The sequence below is a fragment of the Narcine bancroftii genome (genome assembly GCF_036971445.1).
Source record: "Narcine bancroftii isolate sNarBan1 chromosome 12 unlocalized genomic scaffold, sNarBan1.hap1 SUPER_12_unloc_2, whole genome shotgun sequence".
Taxonomy (NCBI): domain Eukaryota; kingdom Metazoa; phylum Chordata; class Chondrichthyes; order Torpediniformes; family Narcinidae; genus Narcine; species Narcine bancroftii.
Genome location: NW_027211808.1, coordinates 1,648,651 through 1,676,595, shown reverse-complemented (window position 1 = coordinate 1,676,595; position 27,945 = coordinate 1,648,651). Strand labels below are relative to the sequence as shown.

The 27,945-nt window shown below is 38.4% G+C and overlaps 1 protein-coding gene across 2 annotated transcripts in view; it reads right to left on the bottom strand.

The window, feature by feature from the left end:
- Positions 1-259: 259 nt before the first annotated feature.
- The window catches only part of LOC138750164 (ubiquitin-conjugating enzyme E2 Z-like), a 66,133-nt gene continuing 38,447 nt past the window's right edge, over positions 260-27,945 (bottom strand). For both annotated transcript variants that reach the window (XM_069912315.1, XM_069912316.1), the window contains 6 exons: positions 25,598-25,670; positions 23,288-23,475; positions 21,274-21,385; positions 11,769-11,881; positions 9,436-9,526; positions 260-625 (listed from right to left, as the gene is read on the bottom strand). In XM_069912315.1, coding sequence (XP_069768416.1) covers positions 455-625; positions 9,436-9,526; positions 11,769-11,881; positions 21,274-21,385; positions 23,288-23,475; positions 25,598-25,670 — 748 coding nt within the window. In that variant the 3' untranslated portion in view covers positions 260-454. The remainder of the gene's footprint in view (positions 626-9,435; positions 9,527-11,768; positions 11,882-21,273; positions 21,386-23,287; positions 23,476-25,597; positions 25,671-27,945) is intronic.

Here is a 27,945-nt window from a genome sequence, read left to right as displayed (position 1 = left end):
CAGCCACAGAATGACTGAAGTACGAACCTTGAGCCACAAATATTTGGAATGATGACATCCAGAAGAAGTTGGTACAGACTTGTTTGCATATGAATGTGAAATATTTAAAAACAGAAAATGTCCAAACTGCTTCATACAGGTGGTTAAACTCACAAGGATGAGGCACAAGGGTAACTTTGTTGAGTAATTCTGGGCAACATAGAGCAACACTTTACAATGAAAGTAGGGCCTGGTCAGAAAGGAGTATAGACAGGAGAGCTAAAATTATCAATGATTTTTTACCCAAGCCAATTCTCCCCTTCCCTCTCCTTTCCATCATTACAAAGCAAAAACTGAGTAAAACAGGCTGCCCAAAAAGATCCCAGATCTTTGGTCTATTTACAAATGGATGAGCTTCAGCCCAGCTTCCCTTGAATCCTCACCATAACAGACATGGCCTGTCCAGAGTTTGTGTCTAGGGGTGGGAGGCACCTTGACTGTCTTGCTCATTTCCTGAGGAGCTGCTGTCAGAATCTGGCTCTAATGGTTCCTCTTCATTTTTCTTTTTCAATCGCTGCCTGATGATCTGCAGCCGATTCAGTAAGGTCTGGTAATCAAAATGACCACGCCTCTCTCCAAAGGGATCCTGCAAGAGAGAAATGATTTTTTTTTACACTGAAAATCCAAATAATTACTCTAATCAACATGCACAAACGTACTGTGTACAGTTTTGGGCGCCTCATTTAAGAAAAGGATGTGGTAGCATTGGAAAGGGCGTAGTGGTTAGTGCAACTCCTTCACAGTGCTAGCGATCAGGACTGGGGTTTGATTCCCGCACTGTCCCAAAGAACATTCTCCCTGTGAGTTTTCTCCAGAGACTCTGGTTTTCTCCCATCATTCAAAACATAACAGGAGTGTAGGTTAATTGGGTGTAAATTGGGCAACATGGACCTGTGGGCCAAAATGGCCTGTTATCGTGCTGTATGTCTAAAAAAAAAATGAAATAAAACCAAAGAAAATTTGTCGGTTCTTAAACTGTACTCAGAGTACAGAAGGATGAGGGGAGATCTCATAAAGACATTTCAAATGCTGAAAGGCATGAACAGAGTATATGCGACAAAGTTGTTTCTCATGGTAGGGGAATCTAGGACAAGAGCCCACAATTTCAAGATAAAAGGCCGTCAATTTAAAACAGAATGCGGAGCAATTTCTTTAGCCAGAGGGCTAAAGTTCTATGGAACTTGTTTGTGGAAGCGAGGTTGTTAGGTGTATTTAAGACAGAAACTGACAAGAATTTGATTAGTCAGGGCACCGTGTTACAGGAAAAATGCCAGGGATGATAAGGATCAGCTCGATTAAATGGCAGAGCAGACCATGGGCCAACTGGCCTACTTCTGCTTTTACATTAAAAAAAATCTGTCCATCTTTGAGACCCCTCAAGTATGACTATACCTTATTACAAATGCACTTTGTTTTACAAGTTCAATTCAGTAAAGTCTTCATTGTCCAGAATTTTTTATTATATTTATTTTTTTAAGAATATATATATATTTATATACTTTGACAGAGGTGGTTTGGAAGGAATTGTTAGAGCAGGTTGCACACAAACGTTTTAAAACAGAATCTTTGCAGGACTTTGGCAGAATGCTTTTTGCAGAAAGCAAAAAAATTGCAGAATACAGCTTGCCTGAGAGAGTATGTAATCTTTACAGGCAGGAACAGAACAGTTTTGCTCTCATATGGCTTTTTCAGGTGTTCCCAAGAACGCTAGCTCCTCGGGACAATAGTCTAATCCTACCCACACTGTCTTGATGTCATTGCAGTGTGTTAGGCTGGTGTGGAAACAACAGAATTGGGAGCATTGAGGACAGAAGGAAAAGTGGGGCAAAGATATGTTGGACTGGTGGCGTTGCAGTGGAGACGAGGGCAGTGCAAATGCTGTGGTGACAAACCCCGGGTGGGACTGGCAACAATGGGGGGGGGGGGAGGTGGAAAGAGTCCCCACCAGCACCGACGAGTCTCCCGAGCGGACATTCAACCGGATAGGTGTGCATGTACATTGAGAAAGCAGTGTACTGAATACACCAGCTGTTCTGCACACCCTCTTCCCCAAGTTACTCTGTGCATTCACATCTCTCTCTAGAAAAATACAAAGATGCCAAATAGTTGAAAAGAGGTCACTTGGTTACCACTTTGAGTTCTCCACAGTTTAAGACCAAGGAGTCATGCTTTGTTTGAGATTCCTTTCCTTCTGACCGTGGCCATGGTCATGCATTAGCAGAACTGATCATGGTTAATAATCCTTACCACTTCAGCTCAACTCCCTGTTAAATCAGATGAGATTGTAGAATTTCATACATGCATATATAGGTGCATATATATCGTGTTATATGGCGAGCTCTCCACTGGCCACCGTGACAGAGGTGCACCAAAGAAAAGGTACAAGGACTGCCTAAAGAAATCTCTTGGTGCCTGCCACATTGACCACCGCCAGTGGGCTGATAACGCCTCAAACCGTGCATCTTGGCGCCTCACAGTTTGGCGGGCAGCAACCTCCTTTGAAGAAGACCGCAGAGCCCACCTCACTGACAAAAGGCAAAGGAGGAAAAACCCAACACCCAACCCCAACCAACCAATTTTCCCCTGCAACCGCTGCAATCATGTCTGTCTGTCCCGCATCGGACTTGTCAGCCACAAACGAGCCTGCAGCTGACGTGGACTTTTTACCCCCTCCATAAATCTTCGTCCGCGAAGCCAAGCCAAAGATATAGGTGCATGACATATTATATTGCAGCAGGTACCACTGCAGCGCCCTCTGAAATTAAAACAGTCTGTTTGATCAGCAAAGTTGCATGTCTGTGATGCCTTGTCGCCCGAACAATAGGAATGAAATCATTATGATATCATGCAGCTATTAGTGGAGGGGGACTGCCTTCACTGCATTGAACACCTTAGGAACAAGATAAGATTTGCAACTCAAGTACATATCAGCGAAACTGCGAAGGCAACTTCCTTGCACTGCCATTAAATATTTGCTTTTCAGTTAGAGGGAGCAACCAGATGAACAGCCACAAGCGCAAGTCACATAACATCCATGGGATGATAAAGGTAACTAGTGCCTGAGCCCTTCGATAGGAACCAGACCATTCTCAACAGAGATTTCTCAAAACATTTACTGTTGTGGGGCTGGGATAGACATTATGTCCAAGATTCGTTTAGAAGTGAATGAAAGGTGCGTGGACTCGGGGCTTCTATAAATGTTGTGATTTTTACATTGGTATCTTGCCGAATAAGAACAACAGATCCAACATTGTAAATCCACAGACAGCAAATTTAAAACACAGCACGCACAACTACCTCACTGATTCAAACACAAAACGTGCTTATAATTGTGAAAATGAGGGTGTGTAATGCCATTGATTAACACCTGGATTAGCAATTTGCCAATATTAGATTTCCCACACATAACATAACAATTACAGCACGGAAACAGGCCATTAGGCCCTTCTAGTCCGCACCAAACCAAACACCCCTTTCTAGTCCCTCCTCCCTGCACAATGCCCATAACCCTCCATCTTCTTCTCATCCATATACCTGTCCAACCTTTTCTTAAATAATACAATTGACTCCGCCGCCACTATTTCTCCCGGAAGCTCATTCCACACGGCTACCACTCTCTGAGTAAAGAAGTTCCCCCTCATGTTATCTCTAAACCTCTGCCCCTTAATTCTTAACTCATGTCCTCTTGTCTTAATCTTTCCTCCTCTTAACGGAAATAGTCTATCCACATCAACTCTGTCTATCCCTTTCATAATCTTAAATACTTCTATCAAATCCCCTCTCAACGTTCTATGCTCCAAAGAATAAAGACCTAATCTGTCCAATCTCTCCCTATACTCTAGATGCTTAAACCCAGGTAACATTCTGGTAAACCTTCTCTGCACTCTCTCCACTCTGTTTATATCCTTCCTATAATTAGGCGACCAGAACTGCACACAGAACTCCAAATTAGGCCGCACCAACGTCTTATATAATCTCAACATCACCTCCCAACTCCTATATTCCATGCAATGATTGATAAAGGCCAGCATACTAAAAGCCTTCTTCACCACCCTATTCACGTGAGTTTCTACCTTCAGGGAACGATGTACCGTTACTCCTAAATCTTTCTGCTCTTCTGTATTCCTCAATGCTCTCCCATTTACCACGTATGTCCTATTCTGATTCTTCTTACCAAAATGAAGCACCTCACACTTATCAGCATTAAATTCCATCTGCCATTTTTCAGCCCACTTTTCTAAGCAGCCCAAATCCCTCTGCAATCCTTGAAAATCTTCTTCATTATCCACTATTCCACCTATCTTAGTATCGTCTGCATATTTACTAATCCAATTCACCACCCCATCATCTAGATCAATAATGTATATAACGAACAACAATGAGCCCAATACAGATCCTTGAGGCACACCACTGGTCACTGGCCTCCAACCTGACAGACAATTATCCACTACCACTCTCTGGCCTCTCCCTTTCAGCCAATGTTCAATCCATTTGACTATCTCAAAATTTATACCTAAAGACTGCACCTTCCTAACTAACCTTCCATGTGGTACCTTATCGAAGGCCTTACTGAAGTCCATATAGACAACATTCACTGCGCTACCCTCATCCACATTCCTAGTTATCTCTTCAAAAAATTCAATCAGATTGGTCAAACATGACCTTCCTCCCACAAATCCATGTTGAGTGCTCCTGATCAGACCCTGTCCATCCAGATGTTTATAAGTACTATCTCTAAGAATTTTCTCCATTAATTTACCTACCAAAGACGTCAAACTTACAGGCCGATAGTTGCCAGGATTCCTCCTTGAACCCTTTTTAAATAACGGAACCACATGCGCAATGCGCCAATCCTCCGGCACTATCCCCATATCTAATGACATTTGGAAAATTACCGCCAGAGCCTCTGCTATTTCCTCCTTCACTTCTCTCAATGTCCTGGGGAAGATCCCGTCTGGTCCCGGAGACTTATCCATCTTTATATTCTTCACAAGCCTTAAAACTACACCTTTTGTAATCTCTATATTCCCCATATTTACCCAATTTGCTTTTTTTTATCTCACATCTCCCAATATCCTTCTCCTTAGTGAATACAGAAGAAAAGAAACTGTTCAATATCTCCCGCATTTCTCTAGGCTCCACACACAGTTTTCCGCTCTGATTTTCTAAGGGACCAATTTTGTCTCTAGCTTTCCTCTTACCATGAATATCATGACTTCGCAAAGATACAATAGCAACGAACCGGTATTACACAGTTTACATGATCCCCCCCAGTATTAGATAGATAGATTACATAACTCGTTGTTAAAATTGAGAGGTCCGTTGTGAAACACAGTCATCTATTCGAACCATGAAGTCATCAGCCCGCCCACTGGCAGCCCGGCTGCTTTCCACTGCCACGGAGGATACTCCAAGCAGGATTTAACACCTACTGCAGAAGGGTTAGGTGAGTAGATCTGCTGGGTACTCAGTTTCAGATGTCCACAATACAGCTGCATAAGAACACAATATGTGGCTTTACAGTCGGGTATTGTGGAAAAGTGCCTAGAGAGGGAGGGAGTGAAACAGAGAGGAGAGACACAGAAATCATTTCCAGAAGGACAAACTTTGGAAGGATGCCTGGTCAAAGGAGAAGGCTGGCAGTCTGAAAGGTAACCTGAAAGAAAGAGGATAATCTGGAGAACCCCTAAGGGAGAGTTTCACACACACACACACACACACACACACACACACACACACACACACACACACACACACACACACACACACAAACAAAAAGGATTCAATGACTGTATATGCGAATATATACCAAAAAAAATCCTTATAATGCACGTAAATTCTAGAACTAACCCATCCGTACCTTAGGGAAAGGAAAAGAAAAAGTGGACAGAAGGGGAGAAGAAGAAAAAGGAAAAGTGGAAAGAGCTGGAATTAACATTTAATACAATCAAAAAATAAAAATAAAAATATTAAATCATTAATAGGGGATAAAAATATAAAATATTTAATAAATAGAATAAACTATCCAGGCATTTAAATAATTTAAATAAAGCTGCCAAATATCTATGAATATGTTATATTCATTTTGAAGATTATAAGTGATTTTCTACAGGATTATCCAATCTTAAATTTCCATATTCCAACAATTAATATGTACGAGGGAATCTGATTTCCATGTTAAGGCTATACATTTCCTGGCTTTTTCCAAAACGATTTTAATAAATTTGGATTTACTTTTGGTAAAGTTAACATATATGACAGTAAAATTCCACATAAGGAACAATTGTGCAACAAGAAGGAAGTCCACTCCCATAATTTTTATTACTATTTCCCCCAAATTTATCCAAAAAGGTCTTAATTTCATGCATAACCAGGTAGAATATATAAAAGAACAAATATCTGTGTCATACCTAAAACAGATATGAGATTTCCAATTTATATTGTAACTTTTGAAGGGCGAGATATAATTGATGTAAAAAATTGAAATGTATCATTGTATATTTTGATTTAATTAGAGCTGTCATACTATCTAAGCATGAATTTTACCAGCATTATTGATCAATTAATAAAAATATTTAAAAAGAGATCTTTTCCACCATGATTCACAACACCTACCTGAACAAAAACTTGTTCCTTCATCTTAAATGCCTATCCTCTAGTATTTGACATTTATAAGCTTGGGGTAGATAAAATCTTTTACCATCATTTTATTAACTTTTATCAGGCTACCACTCAGCCTCTTGACACATCAAAGACAATCCCAAAATCTCTCTATAAATCATACCAGGCAGCAATCTGGTAAATCCAAAACACTCTTAAATAATAGGGGTTGCATGGCAAGTGCAATACTGTTACAGTTCAGTGACTGGATCTAGGGTTTAAATCCTGTGCTGTCCGTAAGGAGTTTCTACAAGCTCCCTATGGCTGTGTAGGTTTCCTCCGAGTGCTCCTGTTTCCTCCCACAGTTCAAAATGTACCCAGCTTATAGGTTTAATTGGGCAGTCATTGAAGAAACACTTTTTGCCCTCTTGGAGCTTAAAAAAATTTTCAGACGCTTTTATGCTCTTTGGTCTGACCATCAATCTGAACAAGATTGAAATACTCCATCAGTCCATGCCAAACACCAACACCATAACTAAAAATACTGTTGACACCCAGCTGATAAATGTACAGCTTCAAATATTTGGGGAGCATCATCTCAGGTGATAGGTCTTTGGAGAAAGAAATTGACTCCAAGACTAGCAAGGCTAGCCAGGGTTCTGGGGAGGCTGCGTACCAGAGTGCTTAATCAACTTAACGTTCACATCTCCAAAAAGTTGAAAGTCTACATAGCTGTGAACATCTCTTCTCTCTTATATGGATGTGAGACCTGGACTCTGTACCAATGTAACATCAAACAACTGGAGAAATTTCACATGCATGCCACCCGTTTCATCCTTGGCATCCATTAGCAAGACTGTGTCTCCAACCTGGAAGTCTTGAGTCATGTGGTCCACCAGCATTGAGTCCCTGATCATCTGAGCCCAGATGGGGTGGGCGGTACACATCATCAACAGGAACAAGCACCATATGCCTCACCAGTTGCTCTAGTATTAACTGAAGACCAGATGGAGACCTTGTCCATGCAAGTGCTATAAAGATGCTGTGAAGGAAACCCTAAGCTATATAATTCACACACATCCCCCCTTCCCCCACCAATAAGAGAAAAGAATCAATCCATCCCGGAAGGTAAAGGATTAAGAATACAGGGAATGCGGCACAGAGTGTGTTTTTGTCCCAACCTGTTTTTATTTCACACCTGAGGCCCTCTAGACTCAAGGAGGATTGATGTCTTTGTTGGTATTTAGGTGGTTTTCGCATGCTTGTATTTTGGTATTTGTATAATTTAAGAGATAAGGAGGGGAGGGTGTAAGGAGAGAGAAATAAGGACTTTGTAAATCATATTATGTGGACAGAATGTAATATTTTATTTACTGGATTTACATGAGTCTTTTGATAATCAAAAAATAATATAATCAAATAAAAATGGAAACCCTATAATGTAATGACATTCAGCAAAGAGAACTAGAAGGTGCAGCTGCTAACAGATCCCTCAGGCAAGCCCTGTGCTATGAAGCCTACACCAGTTTTGAAGACCAGCGCTGCCAAAAATTGATGGAAACCATGAACTGCATCACAAGGTGGCAGCCAAAGTTATTACAAAAACAGACTTCCAGTCACCCTATTGTCCTAGGCTCTGTGCTTCCAGACTGGGACTGCAGAGTCACCTTCGTATTCACAAAAGAACTGCACAGCAACGCATCTTTTTCAAATCGAAGGACTATCAATTAAAAAAAATTGGGCCACACAGGTCCTGTTACCATGTTGTATGTCAAAAAAAAAATCTTCTGTACCCTTTCCAAAGCCTCCATATCCTTCCTCTAATGGGGGCATCAGAATAGAATATAGTAATTGGCCTAACCAGTTTTAAAATCACACCAACATAACTTTTTTACTCTTCTTGTCAATGCCCTGACCAAGGATGCACTCTCTCCCAATCTGTGTTGGTCACTTTAAACGACCCATGGACCTGAAGACCCAGATCACTATGCATGTTAATGCTATGAAGAGTCCCATCATTATTTAAATAAAGAGATTAAAGAGTGCTGAAATCTTGGATTCCTATACACAAAACACAGAAAATTATCAAATAGGAATTAAAACAAACAGAACATGGATACCACAAACATGGAAAAATCTTGTTGCACATGATTGGACCAGATCTGGATTATAACTTGCTCTGGTCTCCTGTTTGGAAAAATCCACTTGCAAAATGTTCAAAGATGGTACATTGTGCATTCCTGAATGAAAACGTTGCCTTAAGAAAAAATATGAAGCAGATATGAAGTATTTTCTGAACTTTATAAAAATGCAAAGTAATTTTATTAAAATACAAAGATTCTGGGAAGTGTGGCAGAGTAAAGAAAATGCTTCCCTGTGTCAGGTTACGAAGAGCTAAGTGGCAGTTTCAAAATGCAAAGTTGCCTGTTTGCAACAGATGGAGCATCTTCAGGAGCCGACGGTGGAACATCTTTGAGAATTCTCTATCTCAAGAGAAGAGTGAATTGTTAAACATTCAAGGCTGAGGTAGATCTTTCAGGTCTTGGGGAGCCAACAATTACGCAGAACTGCAAAAGTAAAAAAAACCCTTGTTTGTTTTCGAAGCAAAAATAGAACTAGAAAGTTGGTTAAAGTAACTTGTATACACAGAAAGGACTGATGGACGATGCAGAAAGAATGGTATTGTTGAACAAGGAAAAAGTTGTAAAGCCAGCCATTGCTTTACCATGAAATGGGTTAGAAAGTGCCTGGGAGTATATCTTATTTAGTGGAGATGAGCAAGTAAAAAGAATTTACCTGCATGGTTTGGCCCTGCAGATGAAGTCGATCCTTACAAGATAGTTCATAGAAATCGTAGAACTCCAAGAAAGATTTCTCCATCACACTTCTGAGTGAATGAAAAACATAAATCATTCATTTGTTTAGCTGATGATTGTTTCACATTTGTGGATCTAATATGAAATGCAATGCAATTTACTGCAAGGAAACAATGTATTGCTGACTGAGGCATTCACTGTTTCTAGTGAGGTATTCAAACCCACAGGAGGCAGTTTTGATATACATCAAATACAATCTCCCTGATTAGTGCCAGTTAGGTTTGATGGTGGATTTGTGTCCAACAGCAGATAACTGGGTAAGTAAACAGAGCTGTGAACCCATGCTGTGATTTCAGAGGAGGTATTTCTCAGTTGAGTTATTGAATCAAAATCCAGTAATTGGGGAGAATGATTCCCTCAACCACCAGTGAAAGAGGTTACAGCTTTTTTGTGGGATCTTGCTGTGCCCAAATTGGCATCATGTCTAATGTAATAGAGAGTGCACTGTGGTTGAATGACTTGAAAGCATTAGAAGATGCAATAACTATGGAGCCTATGTGTTTGATTTGGGTTTGACAATTCACTCATCTTGAGAACCTGCTACATTTATTTTGGCTTGAATCCAGTTGTCAATATGGTTTGTTAGAAAAGCATTAGTGACTATTTAACTAATCTCTACCACCTCATCTTTAACCCATGTAATAAACATGAAAAACATTTACTTTAAAAATGACAGTATTAAACAGTTGATTGAAAAACCAAATATTGAAATAGTAAATTCAGTAACTGAAAAGCTATCCTTCTGACTGAGGAAATAAAACAATATTGGAAAAGGAAGTAAAATATCACTGAACAATGGAACATGCACGATTTATGTTTTATAGCAAGTCATTTGAGTTCCCTAATTCTGTCAGTTCCAGATGCTGGCTCCTTTAAAGAACCATCCAACTCCCTTCCACTTCCACAGGTAAGTAAAATATCAAATTCCCTCCCAGTGAATCAGCTTTCAAACATGCTCAAGGAAATGCATTCCAGATGACAGATATAGTATTTGCTGATAATACCAAGACTAACTGAACTGTGGACAGTGAATACAAAAATACAAAGGGATGTAGATCAGCTTCAGAAATGGGCAGAGAAATTGGAGATGGAATTTAAACCAGATAAGTTTGAAGCATTGGGAGGTCAAATGCAAGGGAAATATATGCAGTTAATGTCAGGACTGTAAAGAATAGGGCTGTAAAGAAGGAGCATGGCACACTTGCTTTCAATGGTTGAGGCACTGAGCATAAAAGGAAGTCATGTTGCAGCTACTGTATATAAAACTTTGGCGAGGCTGCATTTGGAGCACCATGCATTATTCTGCTCACCACATTATGGGAAAGATGTAGAAACTTTGGAAAAGATACAAGATAGATTGAAATTTTAAAATTTAAATTTAGTTCCACAGCACAGTAAAAGGCCATTCCAGCCCACAAACTCATGCTGCCCATATCCCCCAAATGATTACAACCTAGTATGTTTTGAAAGGTGGGAGAAAATATGAGAGCCCAGAGGAAACTCATGCACACATGATCAGAGCTCCTTACAGAAAGTGTCAGATTTTAACCAGGGTCACTGGCGCTGTAATAGTTTTGCTCTCACCGGATCAGCAATAAAGAGAGGCTGGGCAAGCTTGGGTTGTCTTCTCAGAGGTGGAGGGAGACCTGACAGAAGTTTATAAATTATATGATGCCTTGACAAGGGGGACAGTCAGAATTTACCTCCCTGAGTAAAAATGTCACACAAGAGGGAGGGCTAAAATGAGAGATACAGGGCAAATTATTCATAAATAATATAAATAAATGAACATAACACACACAAATACAATGGTAGATGATTGGAATGGGCAGCCTGGAGTGGTGGTGGAAGCAAATACAGGTATAGCCCATTTTATAAAAATTGCTTTACGAAAATTCGCTTTTACAAAGAAACCTGTGTTTGAATGGGATTTTGCATTTACAAAAATAGCCTTTAATAGTAGTGAATGGGTCTTCGCCTTGTGCCATTTCAGCTTACTAAAGGTTTCATAGGAACACTATAGTTTCATAAAGCAGGGAATACTGTACAAAAGTAGAGATTAAGAGGTTTCTGGATAGATACGACTATCAAGGGAATGGAGAGCTCAAAATGTTGGGCGCTGTTTGACCTGCCTCCAGAATTTTTATGTTTTTATTACAATCACAGTGTTTTCAGAATTTTGTGTTTTGCAGAATTTTAGTTTTACTCTTTGGATGAAGATTAACTGTTTCCATATACTTCAGTCTAACTTACCTTAGTGCATCTGGGCAGGGACATTTTCCATCTAACATATCACAAACAGCCACTCTGATAGATTCATGGCGTACACATTCATTATAGTTTTTACTGTCCCCTGGATGTCTCTCCTAAAATGATAATGCCAAAAAAAACTTGTCAGTTTTAAAATTATGTTTGAGAATTTAAGAATATTAACAAAGAACTCAGATTTTAATAAGGAATGGCCACATTTTGATATCTCAGCCTTGACTAATCTGTTAACTATTCACCTGTGGAGGGCCATCAGAGTGGGATCTAACTGCCCACGCATCTGCTAAAACATGCATGAGCTACTCAAGAGTGTGCAGGATTGTCATCCCTAGTTCAAGTTTTCTACTGCAGCAACATCCAGCATCAAGAAATTCAGCCTGGGAGGAGTCAAATGATGGAGTAGTGGCCGGTAGGAGAATACCAGCCCTCTCCAGAAAAGAAGGAAAAAGTGAAGAAAAAGCAAAGCCACAGACATACAAATAAAAAAATAAAGGTGTGGAGAAAATGGTGCCTAAGAAAGAAAAGCCAAAAACAACAGGAAGAAATAAGAAAGAAAGACGCCAGAAGAGAAAGGTTACCTGCACAAGAAAGCAGGGATTCGCCGTTGAAAGAGGAGCTCACTTCCTGAGGTTAGAGGAGACCCCGCAGGGTCGCGACCCACTAACCACAGGACTGCAAAAATGACTCATGGAGTCAAGCGGGGGTGTGCAACTGCGCATGACAAGGACGACACCGACGGGATGTGGGACCAGCTGTGGAGTAAAGGCTATAAATTTATGTTAAAATATCCAGCAGTGCTTAAAATAGTTATCCCGGGGAAAAATATACTGTTCTCAGATCCAGAGAGAGCATGAGAATTTGCAGAACGCCTGTAAGACAGAAAGAGAGATGAAGAGATGTAACAAGAACAAAAAACGATGACAAACTACATATTAAGAAGTAAAAATAATGTACAAGTAAGAACTAAAGGAGGGAAGAAAAGGGAAATAAGGGAGAAGCGGGGAAAAAAGAGGAGGGGTTAAAAAAATTAATAATAAATAAATAAAACAAAAAGAAAAAGAGAAGAAACGAAGGGGGAGCTTTGTTGTAATGTGATAAAAGTCTTTTCTGGAGGGGTTTGGGTGAGTGAGAAAACAGTTACTGCGAAATCAGTTGACACGCGAACGGGTTTGCAGTCCAAATGGAGAGGGGAGTTGTGGTTGCCTGGGAAGGGACAAGGGGTGACTCAGAGAGGGCGGGGGGGGGGGCACTTGGGGTTAAGCAAATTTTAGATGTGGGAATGGTTGAAATATTTTATGCTTTAGAAGTGTTGTCATACAGTGTGTTCAAAAAAAGAAAACTGAGAAAAGGAACTGGGGAAAAGGGGAAAGGTGGTGATGAGGAAGCGAAAATGAGATGTAAACAAAGTATGAAATGGCCATGTTAAACTATATAACTATAAATATTAATGGAATACATAACCAAATCAAAAGGAAGAGGCTATTAAATTTACTGAAAAGAGAAAAAAAATAGATATAGCATTCGTGCAGGAAACACATCTAACTGAAGTGAAACACAAGAAATTAAGGAAAGACTGGGTAGGGCATATAATGGCAACATCATATAACTCAAAAACCAGAGGTGTAGCTATATTAATCAATAAAAATGTACCAATCAAAATAGAGAAAGAAATAATAGATCCAGCAGGGAGGTATATAATGATAAAGTGTCAGATATATTCAGAATTTTGGAATTTGCTCAATATATATGCACCTAATGAAGAGGATCAAAAGTTTATGCAAGATATTTTTTTGAAGATTGTAGATACGCAGGGGAATATACTGATAGGAGGGGACTTTAACCTTAATTTGGACTCAAAGATGGACAAAACTGGACAAAAGACTAGCAGAAAGAACAAAGTAGCCAAATTTATGGTTAAATCAATGCAGCAAATGCAACTTTTGGATATCTGGAGGAGACAACACCTAAAGGAGAAGGAATACTCAGAATATTCGAGTAGACATAAAACATAATCAAGGATTGACCTGCTCCTTTTATCCATATCCAAGGGAGAGTTAGGAAAACGGAATATAAAGCTAGATTGTTATCAAATCACTCACCCCTCTTATTAGCAATAGAAATGGAGGACATCCCACCAAGAACGTATAGATGGAGATTAAACTCCATGCTACTTAAAAGACAGGATTTTATAGAATTTATTAAGCGTCAAATTAAAATGTACTTTGAAATAAATACAGAATCAGTGAAAGATAAATTTATATTATGGGATGCAATGAAAGCCTTCATTAGAGGGCAGATAATAAATTATGTAACTAAGATGAAGAAGGATTATAATCGGGAAATAGAACTCCTAGAAAGGGAAATAGTAAGTACAGAAAAAGAATTAGCAACAAAGGAAGATACAACAAAAAGGTTGAGAAGAACATAATGAAGATAAAGCAGAAGTATTATGAGCTAGGAGAAAAAAAACACACAAAATACTAGCTTGGCAGCTTAAAACAGAACAAGCTAAAAGATCGGTATTGGCATCAAGGAAAAAGGACAAACAAATTACATATAACCCAACAGAAATCAATGAAAACCTCAAGGAATTCTACGAGCAATTATACTGAATTGAGAACAAAGGGAAAGAAGACAAAATAGATGAGTTTTTAGCTAAAATTGATCTACCATAATTGCAAGAAGAAGAGCAAAACAAATTGATAAAACCATTTGAAATAGAGAAAATACAGGATATATTAAAAATTTTACCAAACAATAAAACACCCGGAGAGGACGGACTCCCAATAGAATTCTATAAAACATTTAAAGACTATTAATTCCTCCTTTCCTGGAAGTAATGAACCAGATTCAAGAAACACAAAACATGCCAGATTCATGTAAAACATCAATAATTACAATAATACCAAAGACAGGGAATGATCCACTAATACCAACATTGTATAGACCAATATCTCTAACTAACTCAGATTATAAGATAATAGCTAATCTAATGGCAAACAGATTGGCCAACTGTGTACCAAAAATAGTAAAACGAGATGAAACTGGATTTATTAAGAAAAGATGAACAACGGACAATATCTAAGTTTATTAACTTAATCCATGCAGTACAAGGAAATAAAACGTCAACAGTGGCAGTTGCTTTAGACGGAGAGAAAGCCTTTGACAGGGTAGAATGGAATTATTTATTCAAAGTACTACAGAGGTTCAATCTACCAGAGAAATATATTAATTGGATTAAAGCATTATATAAAGGACTATTGCTGAAGGTGACAGTAAATGGATATTATATCAAACAAATTTAAATTAAGCAGGTCAACTAGGCAGGGATGTCTACTATCTCCCTCACTGTTCGCATTAGCTATAGAACCCTTGGCAGAACTAATAAGAACAGAAAATAAAAGAAAAGGGATAAAAATAAAAAAGAAGGAATATAAAATCAGTCTATCTGCAGATGACATCATAGTATACTTAACAGAACCAGAATTATCAATAAAAGAATTACATAAGAAATTGAAGGAATATGGAGAAATATCGGGGTACAAGATCAACACAAATAAAAGTGAAGTGATGCCAGTGAATAAGGCGGATTTCACAAACTTTGAGAAAGACTCACCATTTAACTGGCAAACACAAGCAATCCGATACCTAGGTATTAGACTAGATAATAATCTAGGCCATCTATGCAAATTAAATTATCAGCTGTTAATGAAGAAATTAAAAGAAGACTTAGAACATTGGAAAGATTTACCACTAACACTTATAGGAAGGATAAGTTGCATTAAAATGAATATCTTCCCAAGGATACAATACCTATTTCAATCATTACCAATTCCCTTAACAGACAAATTCTTCAATGAGCTAAAGAAAATAAGAATATTCTTATGGAAAGGGCGGAGAAACCAAGGATAGAGCTAGATAAATTATCAGAATGATACAAACAGCTACCAAACTTCAAGGGAAAAACCAGATTTCACCAGGTTAGAGCAAGATAACATAGGGGAAAAGGTACCAGAACATATACTTTATAACATAACATAACATAACATAACATAACATAACATAACATAACATAACATAACATAACATAACAATTACAGCACGGAAACAGGCCATTAGGCCCTTCTAGTCCGCACCGAACCAAACACCCCTTTCTAGTCCCACCTCCCTGCACAATGCCCATAACCCTCCATCTGGTTGTCATCCATATATCTGTCCAACCTTTTCTTAAATAATACAATTGACTCCGCCGCCACTATTTCTCCCGGAAGCTCATTCCACATGGCTACCACTCTCTGAGTAAAGAAGTTCCCCCTCATGTTACCTCTAAACCTCTGCCCCTTAATTCTTAACTCATGTCCTCTTGTTTAATCTTTCCTCCTCTTAACGGAAATAGTCTATCCACATCCACTCTGTCTATCCCTTTCATAATCTTAAATACTTCTATCAAATCCCCTCTCAACCTTCTACGCTCCAAAGAATAAAGACCTAATCTGTCCAATCTCTCCCTATACTCTAGATGCTTAAATCCAGGTAACATTCTGGTAAATCTTCTCTGCACTCTCTCCACTCTATTTATATCCTTCCTATAATTAGGCGACCAGAACTGCACACAGAACTCCAAATTAGGCCGCACCAACGTCTTATACAATCTCAACATCACCTCCCAACTCCTATATTCCATGCAATGATTGATAAAGGCCAGCATACTAAAAGCCTTCTTCACCACCCTATTCACGTGAGTTTCTACCTTCAGGGAACGATGTATCGATCGTTACTCCTAAATCTTTCTGCTCTTCTGTATTCCTCAATGCTCTCCCATTTACCACATATGTCCTATTCTGATTCTTCTTACCAAAATGAAGCACCTCACACTTATCAGCATTAAATTCCATCTGCCATTTTTCAGCCCACTTTTCTAAGCAGCCCAAATCCCTCTGCAATCCTTGAAAATCTTCTTCATTATCCACTATTCCACCTATCTTAGTATCGTCTGCATATTTACTAATCCAATTCACCACCCCATCATCTAGATCATTAATGTATATAACGAACAACAATGGGCCCAATACAGATCCTTGAGGCACACCACTGGTCACCGGCCTCCAACCTGACAGACAATTATCCACTACCACTCTCTGGCCTCTCCCTTTCAGCCAATGTTCAATCCATTTGACTATCTCAAAATTTATACCTAAAGACTGCACCTTCCTAACTAACTTTCCATGTGGTACCTTATCGAAGGCCTTACTGAAGTCCATATAGACAACATCCACTGCGCTACCCTCATCCACATTCCTAGTTATCTCTACAAAAAATTCAATCAGATTGGTCAAACATGACCTTCCTCCCACAAATCCATGTTGAGTGCTCCTGATCAGACCCTGTCTATCCAGATGTTTATAAGTACTATCTCTAAGAATTTTCTCCATTAATTTACCTACCAAAGACGTCAAACTTACAGGCCGATAGTTGCCAGGCTTCCTCCTTGAACCCTTTTTAAATAACGGAACCACATGTGCAATGCGCCAATCCTCTGGCACTATCCCCATATCTAATGACATTTGGAAAAGTGGGATGGAAAACTGGGGCAATATAGAAGTTCACCAGTACTGCACCATCTGCTCAACATTTGGAAGAAGATTCAGAGAAAGGAAAAAAAAACAAATTACCAACCACCAAAATTATTATTGATGCAAAATCAACTAATCCCTTTCACAATAGATAACCTTTCCTTTAGAGAATGGGAGAGAAAAGGAGTCAAAAGAATAGAAAATTGTTTTTTGGGAAATAATTTATTATATTTTGAACAAATGAAGTACAAATATGGTATAACTCACGGTACAATGTTTGCATACCTCCAACTGAAAACCTACTTAAAGGACAAATGGGAAGCAGGCTGAGGTTACCAGAAGGAAGTAATTTTGAATATGTGATTACAGACACAATAATTTCTGAAATTTTTATTCTTATTTTTTACACTATAAACCATATTAACCAAAATACACACAAACATTTACCTCTTGAATATACAGTGTCATTTTCTCCACTTTTCCCCCCTCTCCCTTCCCTCCCTCCATCCCAACCCCCTCCCTACCCACTAAACGATCAACATATACAATACAATACAGACACAATGATAATTAAAAGATTTATAACAAACATGTTCATCAAGCTGCAAGAGAAAGAGAACGATGAAATAAGCTATAAACCCAAACAAATGTGGGATCAAGATCTAAACATAAAGAAAAAAAAATGAAAAATGGGAAAACCTATGCTCCAGAACTATGAGAAATACAATAAACACGAGGTTACGCATGATACAATATAATTGGTTACACAGGCTATATATCACACCCCAAAAGTTAAATAAATGGGACCCATCAGTATCAGATAGATGTTTTCGCTGTAAGAAGAAAACGGGAACAACAGTACATGCAATTTGAGCATGTGATAAAGTGGAAAATTTTTGGGAAGATCTAAACCAGATATTAAATAAAATCAGAAAAAGCAACATACCAAAAAATCCAGAGATCTTTCTTCTAAGTAATATAAGTAAAGAATTAGGCCTTAAATAGAATGAAGCACAAAAAAGATTTATTATGATAGCCTTAGCTATAGCAAAAAAATGTATAATGTCAACTTGGAAATCAGAAGAGAGCCTGAGAGTACAGCAATGGTACATAGAAATGAATAAATACATTCCATTGAAAAAAATAACATATAATTTAAAAAATAAAGTCACAGTATTCAAACAAATTTGGGAACTGTATGTGGAACACAACAGAGAGGGCCTACCATGGACCTCTACCCCTTAAAATGACAGAATGAGAAGATTAAATGAACTGACCCAGTGTATAAAAGTAGATGACACAATTTTCTTGTTTATTTTCATTGTGTGATGACATTGTTTAATGGTTTTATGGTATTGTATATGTTGAACATTTAGTGGGTAGGGAGGGGGGTGGGAAGGAAGAAGGGAAGGGAGGGGGGAAAGGGGAGAAATTGACACTGTGTATATTCAAGAGGGAAATGTTTGTGTGTATTTTGGTTAATATGGTTCATAGTGTGAAAAATTTAAAAAAAATTAAAAAAAAGAAATTCAGCCTAAACCAGAGTGATCGGGATAGAGGATGCAAGTTGAGGATAGTACATTTATAATAGTTGATTGAAGGAAATGTATGCATTACCCGGCTCACTCACCAAATAATGGCACAGAGCTCCGTTAAGGAAATGGCTTGAAAAAAAAACTAATTGCATTCTTGAAACTGCACCATTAATGTTGGTTATGTATCTTTATCTTTGCTATATAAAGTGTACCGTTTGACCTGCTAAGTTGCTCCAGCATCATGTTTTTACTTCATTCGTGGTGTCTGCAGGCTTTCGTGTTATACTTCACCAACCAGGCCATGCCCTCTTCACACTGCTAACATCAGGAATGAGGTACAGGAGCCTGAATATGAGCACCCAGCAATACAAAAATAGCTTCCTTCCCCATGCCATCAGATTTCTGAACAGATAATAACCCAAAGACACTACCTCTCTTTCTATTCTATTTGCACTAATTTATATTAAAAATGTAATTTATACATTTAATGTTTATACCTGCAATGCATATTTGCACCTAAAATGCTGTTGCTAAACAACAAATTTCATGACATGTTCATGACAATAAATTCTGAAATGTAGTTTTTTGTGTTTCTCAGAATGAAAATTACATTGGCAGAATTTTTCTAAAAACTTCAGCTCATCAGGTAACTGCATTTCTTTGTCATATCTCTGGCAGATGTCATCATACGTCTTATGGAAGCAATACAATTAGTCTGTGACAATTTTTATGAACTCCCACTCTTTCAATAACCTCATTCCTATTGCCACCAATTTCCTTCTCATTCCACTTCTCCTGCTTTTTAAGTCAACAATGACAAAATCTATAATGAGATATTAAAAATATAACATTGTTAAAACAGACATAAACTCACCATGGTACAAACAAGGAGGCTTACAACTACCAAACTTTAAGAATTATTATAGAGCAGCACAATTAAGACACCTATCAGATTTTTATCAAAGAAGGAAAAAACCAGACTGACCAGACTAGAACTAGATAAAATAGGGGACAAGATAACTGAACATATACTATATAAGTGGGATGAAAAATTGGTGCAACATAGGAATTCGCCAGTATTGCACCATCTGCTCAACATTTGGAAGAAGATTCATGTAGAAAGGAATATAATAAATGATCAACTACCAAAATTAATATTGACACAAAATCAACTAATCCCTTTCACAATAGATAACCTTTCCTTTAGAGAATGGGAGAGAAAAGGGATCAAAAGAATAGAAAATTGTTTTTTGGGAAATAAATTATTATGTTTTGAACAAATGAAGGACAAATATAATATAACTCACAATACAATGTTTGCATACCACCAGCTGAAAACATACTTGGAAGGACAAATTGGGAAACAGTCTGAGGTTACCAAAAGGAAGCAATTTTGAATATGTGATTACATATACAATGATAATTAAAAAAATGATAACAAACATGTACATCAAACTGCAAGAAAAGGAGAACGAGGAAACAAACTGTAAACCTAAACAAAAATGGGGACAAGATCTAAACATAAAGATAAAGAATGAAACATGGGAAAAGCTATGCTCCGGAACTATAAGAAATACAATAAACACGAGGTTACGCATGATAAAATCTAATTGGTTACACAGGCTATACATCACACCCAAAGGTTAAATAAATGGAACCTAACAGTATAAGACAGATGTTTTCTCTGTAAGAAGGAAACAGGAACAATAAAACATGCAATTTGGGCATGTGAGAAAGTGGAAAAATTTTGGGAAGATCTAAACCAGATATTAAATAAAATCACAAAAAGCAACATACCAAAAAATCCAGACATCTTCCTTCTAAGTAATATAAGAAATAAAGAATTTGGACTCGATTTGGATAGAGCACAAAAAAGATTTATTATGATAGCCCTAGCTGTAGCAAAAAAATGTATTATGTCAACCTGGAAATTAGAAGACAACCTGAGAATACAACAATGGTACATAGAAATAAATAAATGTATTCCATTGGAAAAAATAACATATAATTTAAGAAATAATATCACAATATTCAAACAAATATGGGAACCATACATGAAATACAATAGAGAAATCCTACCACGGACCTCCACCACCTAAAATGACAGAAGGAGAAGGCAACGAAATGAAGTGACCCAGTATGTAAAAATAAAACACACAAATTTCTTGTTTATTTTTATTAAGTGACAACATTGTTTAATGGGTTTAATGTATCATATAGATTGAACTTTGAATAAATGGGGAGGGGGGAGGGAGGGAGAGAAGGGAGGGGGGAAAAGGGGAGAAAGTGACACTGTATATATTCAAGAGAAAAATGTCTGTATGTATTTTGGTCAGTATGGTTCATAGAGTGAAAAATAAAAAAAAAATTTAAAAAACTCACCTGCTGAAAACCTGGCTCATTGTGATATGGATTCTCGGTCATCAGGGACTGAATGGATATGAGTACCGAAGAGATGCTCTGGGCCGGGCTCCAAGCAGGACCTGTCCAGGTGCTTAAAAAAGTTTTTCTTTAAAGATACAGTAGAAACCTTCTAGACAGACTATTCATGGCAGCAATGGTCCCACACAAAATGACTGTAAATATCAATCCAAAGAGTTTTATTTAAAATAGAAAATGCTGAAAACATTCAACAGGATAGGGAGCACCCATGGAAGTAGAATATGCTTGGTTTGTTGAGTATTTCCAACATTTCCTGTTTTTGTTCCTGATTTCCACTAACTGCAATGTTTCTGATTTTTGCTGCATTCAAAATGATTAGCAGCTGTTATGAGCCCAAAGGACCCCAAACCCCAGCAGCAATATATTCACTACGACAAATGGTTGCTTAAACAAAAGTTATTTTTAATTATCTTTAAACATGAAAACAAAATCAAACTTTAACTTATCACTATTATCTTAACTAACCCAACTTAACCCCCTTCTAATTCTAAGCACATGTGTATGTAATGTGTGTGTACATTTAAGAAAAGTTCTTTGGTTAACAATTAATCTCACTTCTCATTCTTCCAAGTTCACTGGTTGCAGGCAATTATTATAATGTGCACAGAATTTAACAGGCTTTGATGCTCAAAAGGTAAATGGTTATCATTCAGGATATTTCTTGTAGGTTTGCAGAGAGAGAGAGATGTGTTGCTCCTGGATTTCCACAAATGAGGTTCCACCATTAATCTTCTCAAAGTCTTGCTATTGAAACTTGCTACATCAGGGTTCTCCAGATGATAACCGCTTTCTTTCAGGCTATCAAAGAGTTCCTTTCTGTTCCACTTATTCCAAGAGAAACATCAGACAGATAGCACTTCCATCCATCCGCCACTCTGGAGCTTCTGTTTCAGTTCCAACAAGCTTCTCCTGGCTTGTTACAGCTTTCTGTGTCACACCCAGTCCAAGACTCCCTTCTGTCTGTCTGTCTGTCTCTCTCTCTCTCTGAGACCAAAACTGCCAGGCAGCATGTCCTTCTCTCTCTCACTTGCAAAAATTCCTGACTGAAGTCAAGCAAACAACAGGAGTTCGTCTTTTGGTCAAAATGTTGTTTTAGGTAAACAATAACCTCTCAATTACTTTCCTGTGAAGAGGTATTAGGAGACGGCCTTTCTCTTGCTGTGGCTTTTAAAGACAATAGTCCATTCATTCACTTCAATTAACAGCCACGTGAAATCTCCATAGCATTCTCCATAGTTTCTGTAAAGTCACTGAATATGAATTCTTCATTATTTCAAATAAGATCTGTTTTAAAGTGCGTTTATGTAACCTACTATAATTTTACCAATTTATCTCCCAAAAACATTCCCAAATATTCTATCACACAGCACACATCTGAATATTTAGCCAGGCAGAAATAAAGTGGAGAAATACACAGTATGATAGATTGTCATACATGACCTACAATGAGATGGTAAATTAGATCCAAAATTGCCTTGGTCATAGAAGACACAGGGTAGCGGAGGAGGGGTGGTTTTGTTGAGACTAGTGATATTCTGCAAGCATCATGTTGAGACAACCATCATTTATAATACAGTGCTTTTCCCCTCCCTTATCCGTGGTTTCACTATCCAGTTTAAACTTAAGTCCATAAACCTCTGATCAGGCAATGTCTGACCACATATACTGCACATCTGCCTTCCCATAATTATTCTGTTACTGCGAGCAAGTCTGCAGCAATTTAGAAAAAGTAATTGTTTCTTTGAGATCTCTTTATTGAAGCAGGAAGGTTGATAATGCACTTGTCTAACTTGGTAGAAAATGTGAGCTTACTGAAGGGTGAGGGCAGAACCTCTCAACTCATTTTTTTGGACAAGGCATTTAAGTCTGAATTGAGCTGAAGGGAAACAGGTGAACAACTCACAAATTGTTACTTTTATAAGCACCATAGTTCCAATTGACAATCTGTACATACCCAAGAATGCTGAGGCACACTTTGCCATTTCTGTAAAAGTTTGGGTTGAAGCGCACTGTGTTATTTCCAGTTGTCACGAGTTTGACTCTCGGTGGGTGGATGGGATAGTCTGGAGGGCAGCGAAATAGGAAAAGAAAAAAGCCTGCTTCGTAAGGTGTGTCAAAAGGTCCTGTGATTAGTGCATGGATCTGCATAGAAAAGAACAGAAAATCTGATAAGAACAAACTTGAAATATTACTGGGCATCAACCAACAATATACTGCATATAATTAATCAAAATATTTCTGATTGCTCTTTGCAAAAATTTAATCCTCACTTTTTCTTGACACTTTGGAACAGAATGTAACATTCTAGCATCAAGTGAAAGGTTAATGAATTTTATTTCCATCAAAAAGAAAAGATCTCCAAAAGGCAACAGGACTGATATTGAAAGGATAGAAATAAAATCAGATTCCAACTGCTAATTACAGTGATTTTGCTCAGTGACTGATGGGTGAATTGCAGTAAAATTTAGTCTGATCTTCTCTTAGTGGTATTCATACACAGCCTAGCAAAAATTTACTGCAGAAATAGACAAATAACCATGAACCATTTTTTTTTTGCCCTGTGCCCTCCTACTCCCTAATGTAAGATAGTACCAACAAATATGCTGGAACAATCCAAATGTTAATGCAAGATCTACAGGCAAAGGCAATATTTATTGGCCATCCCTTGTATTGCCCTTAGGAAAATAACTGAACCACCCTCTTGACCTGCTGCAACTGTTTGTGTAAATGTGCCAACCAATGCAGTTGGGTGGAATGTTTCATTTTTTGACTTGTTGACAAGGAGGGAAGAGCAAAATATTTCCAAGTCAAGATACTGTGAGTCAAGGAAAATCTGAAGGTCGTAGTGTTCATGGGTATCTGGTGCACTACTCTCTCCTGCCAGTCAAGGCTTAGAAGGTGCTAAGTTCTGCAGTCCAATTTGTGAACCACACAGCCATGATTCAGTGGTGATGGCGACAATCAACATCCAATGTGGGGGGTGGGTTTTACAGAACATCTTTGGTGTTTTTGGAGTTACACTTATCCAGGCATATAGAATTTTCTGTCACAGTGCTAACGAGTCATGGAAAGACTTTGTGAAGTCAGGAGTCACTCAGTGCAAATTTTATCACAGTATGAGGGTGAATGAGACCTCTAGAATTTTGTTGTTGGGTACCCACAACAATAATGTGTTTGCATTGCTATGGATTCTCAATAGATGTAGCTTTAGTTACTTCATCTGTCCGTTCCTGAACATTGCCCAAGTCTTGTTGCAATCAGGCTTTCTGAAGGACAACAACTTTGGTGCCAATGCTGGGGACATGAATAAAACTTCAGAGTGTTGTTAACTCAGCTTCCAACATTAGGGACATCAGTTTTCTCCCATCGAGGACATCCACAAGATGCGATGTCTAAAGAAAGCAGCCTCTATCCTCAAGGACCCCCACCACCCAAGATATGCCCTCTTCACTCTGCTACAATCAGGAAAAAGTTTCAGGGTCTGAAGACAAGCACTCAGTGACACAAGAACAGCTTCTTCCCTGTAGCCATCAGATTCCTGAATGAACAATGAACCATGGACACTGCCCCACTTGGACTTTTATTTTTTTGTAGGGTGGTTTAGATGTGATTCTCCTGCAAAATAAAAAAAATTGTGATATGTTTTTAATTCTAAAGTGAAACTGAACACTTCAATCATCAATGGAGCAAAGGTACTGAAAGCTTTTTAGTGAAACAAAAAAAGTCAACAGATGCTGATTGTAGTTAAAACAGAAAAGTGCTGGAGAAGTTCAGCAGGTCCTGAACACAGATGGTGCCAAAGCTTTTTAGTGCTTGGATGAGCACTTGAATTGCTGGAAGATGGGACCACAAGCTGGCATAGACATAGCAGGCCACATGGCCTGCTCCCTGTTGCTAAAACTACCATACTTCTGAATTGATAAAATGGAAAGTGATAAGGAATACGTGGTCAAGATGATTGCCCTCCAAAACCACAATATCCTACCTTTGAGAAAGATCAGACTCCAGCCAGAAAAGGTTTTTCTGTTGATATCATCAAGGCTCTTTATGGCCATATTTAACCAAAAGGTTGCCTTGGTATGAAGGGGAGCAATTCTTAACATAACTTTGGGACTTTGTATTTTTGTTCTTGTTTGGATCAACTCTACAATGAGAGAGTCCTTTGTTTTTTATTTCAGATTTCTATCATTCACAGCACTTTCATTGACATGGGAAACTGAATGAAATTGTACATCACATAATACTGATTACATTGCAGTCGCACCTTAGTCATGTCCTGTGGGTCTGGGACCACAAACATCCCAGGTGGTGGCTCTTTGTAAATAGACATGATATCCCTGCAAAGGAGGACAGTATTAAAACACATTCAATGTTAAACTGCAATGCAATGGAAGAATGCGGCAACCTGAACAATCCCTAACTGAGGTCTTTAAAATTTTGAAAGGACTTAATAGCAAAGATGAACCAAAACTGATTCTGGCTAGGGCTAGACTTGTTAAATATTACACATTCTGTAACTTCTGCCCTTCTCTCCCATCTTTACTCCAACACTTCCAGAATGCTGACATGTACTTCCACCATCTGCAATACTGTGCCATGGTTTGCTTCTGATCTTGAGTGAGAAATTAAACCATGGCTCATATTGACTCAGGCTTCTCTCCTTTACTATCCAGCAGCAAGTTGCAGAGGAAACCAGAGAAGTTGGTGTAGTTGGACAGGTAGGAGGTAGAGGGGTGCAGAGACAAGGCTGACGTCACACACAAAGTAACATTCCACTTATTTTTTTCCCCTACAATACTGTTCAGAATTAGATCTATAGAGTAATTAGTTAATTGTTCCAATTATCTGTGGAAAAAAAATCTTCAAACAACAACTTCTCGGGGGAGGAGTCACGTGATGGAGTAGTGGCCGGACGGTGAACTCCAGCCCTCTCCAGAAAAGTCGGGAAAAACGAGAGAAAATACAAAGGCACAGAAATACAAGTTAAAGAAAAGTGAATATAAAGGTGGAAAGAAGATGGAGACAAAAGGAGAAAAATCAAAATCAACGGAAAGAAGAGAGGAAGAGAAGACAACGGAGGAAAAAGGTGAAGGCCTTACCTGTCCGAAGAGGCCCGCTGTGGAGAGAAGACCCCACTACCTCAGGTCGGTAGAAAGAGAACTACAACAATGGCTCACAGAGCCGAGTAAAAGTGCGCAACCGCGCATGCGCATACAAAAAAACACACCGACGGGAGGGGGGACCAGCTGGGGAGTCGATCTCCACAGCCGGCAACGACAGCTGCAGAACACCTGCAGCAAGAAGACACCACAGAAGACAATGGAAACAAGAAAGAAGAGGAGGAAAGGGCACCAAAGAAACAACAGATGGTCAACCTAGAGGAAGAAGAAGAGGAAGAGGAAGAGTACAGGGAAATAGAAGAAGAAAAGATAGGCAAGGTAAAGGAGGTACTTGCTCTTGTTAGAGGATACATGGAGTCATTTAAAGAATGGCAAACACAGGAATTCAATGATTTAAGAAGAAGAATAAACAACACAGAAAAGAAAATAAATAAAATGGATATGACCTTAACAGAAATGGGGAAAAAAATGGACAAGATGGAAGAACGGGCAATAGCAGCAGAAATGGAGGTAGAAGACTTAAAAAAGAAATTGGAGGAATCTAATAAAAAAACTAAAGAGACACAAGAATTACTAGCCCAAAAAATAGATATAATGGAAAATTATAACAGAAGAAATAACATAAAGATAGTGGGCCTTAAGGAAGATGTAGAAGGCAAGAATATGAGGGAGTTTATAAAAGAATGGATCCCTAAGGCCCTAGGATGTCCAGAACTACAGCAAGAAATGGAAATAGAAAGGGCACATAGAGCATTGGCCCCTAAACCACAACCACAACAAAAACCAAGATCTATTGTAGTAAAATTCCTAAGATATACTACAAGAGAAAAGGTACTGGAGAAGACAATGGAAAAAGTAAGAGAGGGCAACAAACCACTGGAGCATAAAGGGCAAAAAATCTTCATTTATCCAGATATAAGCTTTGAACTCCTAAAGAAGAGAAAAGAGTTCAATGCAGCAAAAGCGATTTTATGGAAGAAAGGATATAAATTTACACTGAAGCATCCTGCGGTATTGAAAATATTTATTCCAGGACAACAAAACAGACTATTCTCGGATCCAGAAGAAGCACGAAAATTTGCAGAACAATTACAAAAATAGACTGAGGGATGAAGACGGGTAATGAGAGCAAAAATTATCACGATTGATATGTATGTGGGTAAAGACAAAAATAGACTGAGGGATGAAGACGGGTAAGGAGGGTAAAAATGACCACGATTGATATGTATGCGGGTAAAGAGGTATAAGAGTGAATAGAGACAATGGGCATATGTGAAAGTATCTGTAATTAGAGGAAAACATAGAAAGTATAGACAAGAATTAATAAGGGAAGGTAATGGAATAGAGAGAATAAGGAGGGAACTAAAAGAGTGACCTTTGTGACATATAAAAAACAAAATCTTTTCTGGGGGGGGCTGGGTGGGGGGAAAAGAGCGGTCACTGCAAAATCAGTTGACGCTTGCGAGTGGATTCGCAAATCCAAATGGAGAGG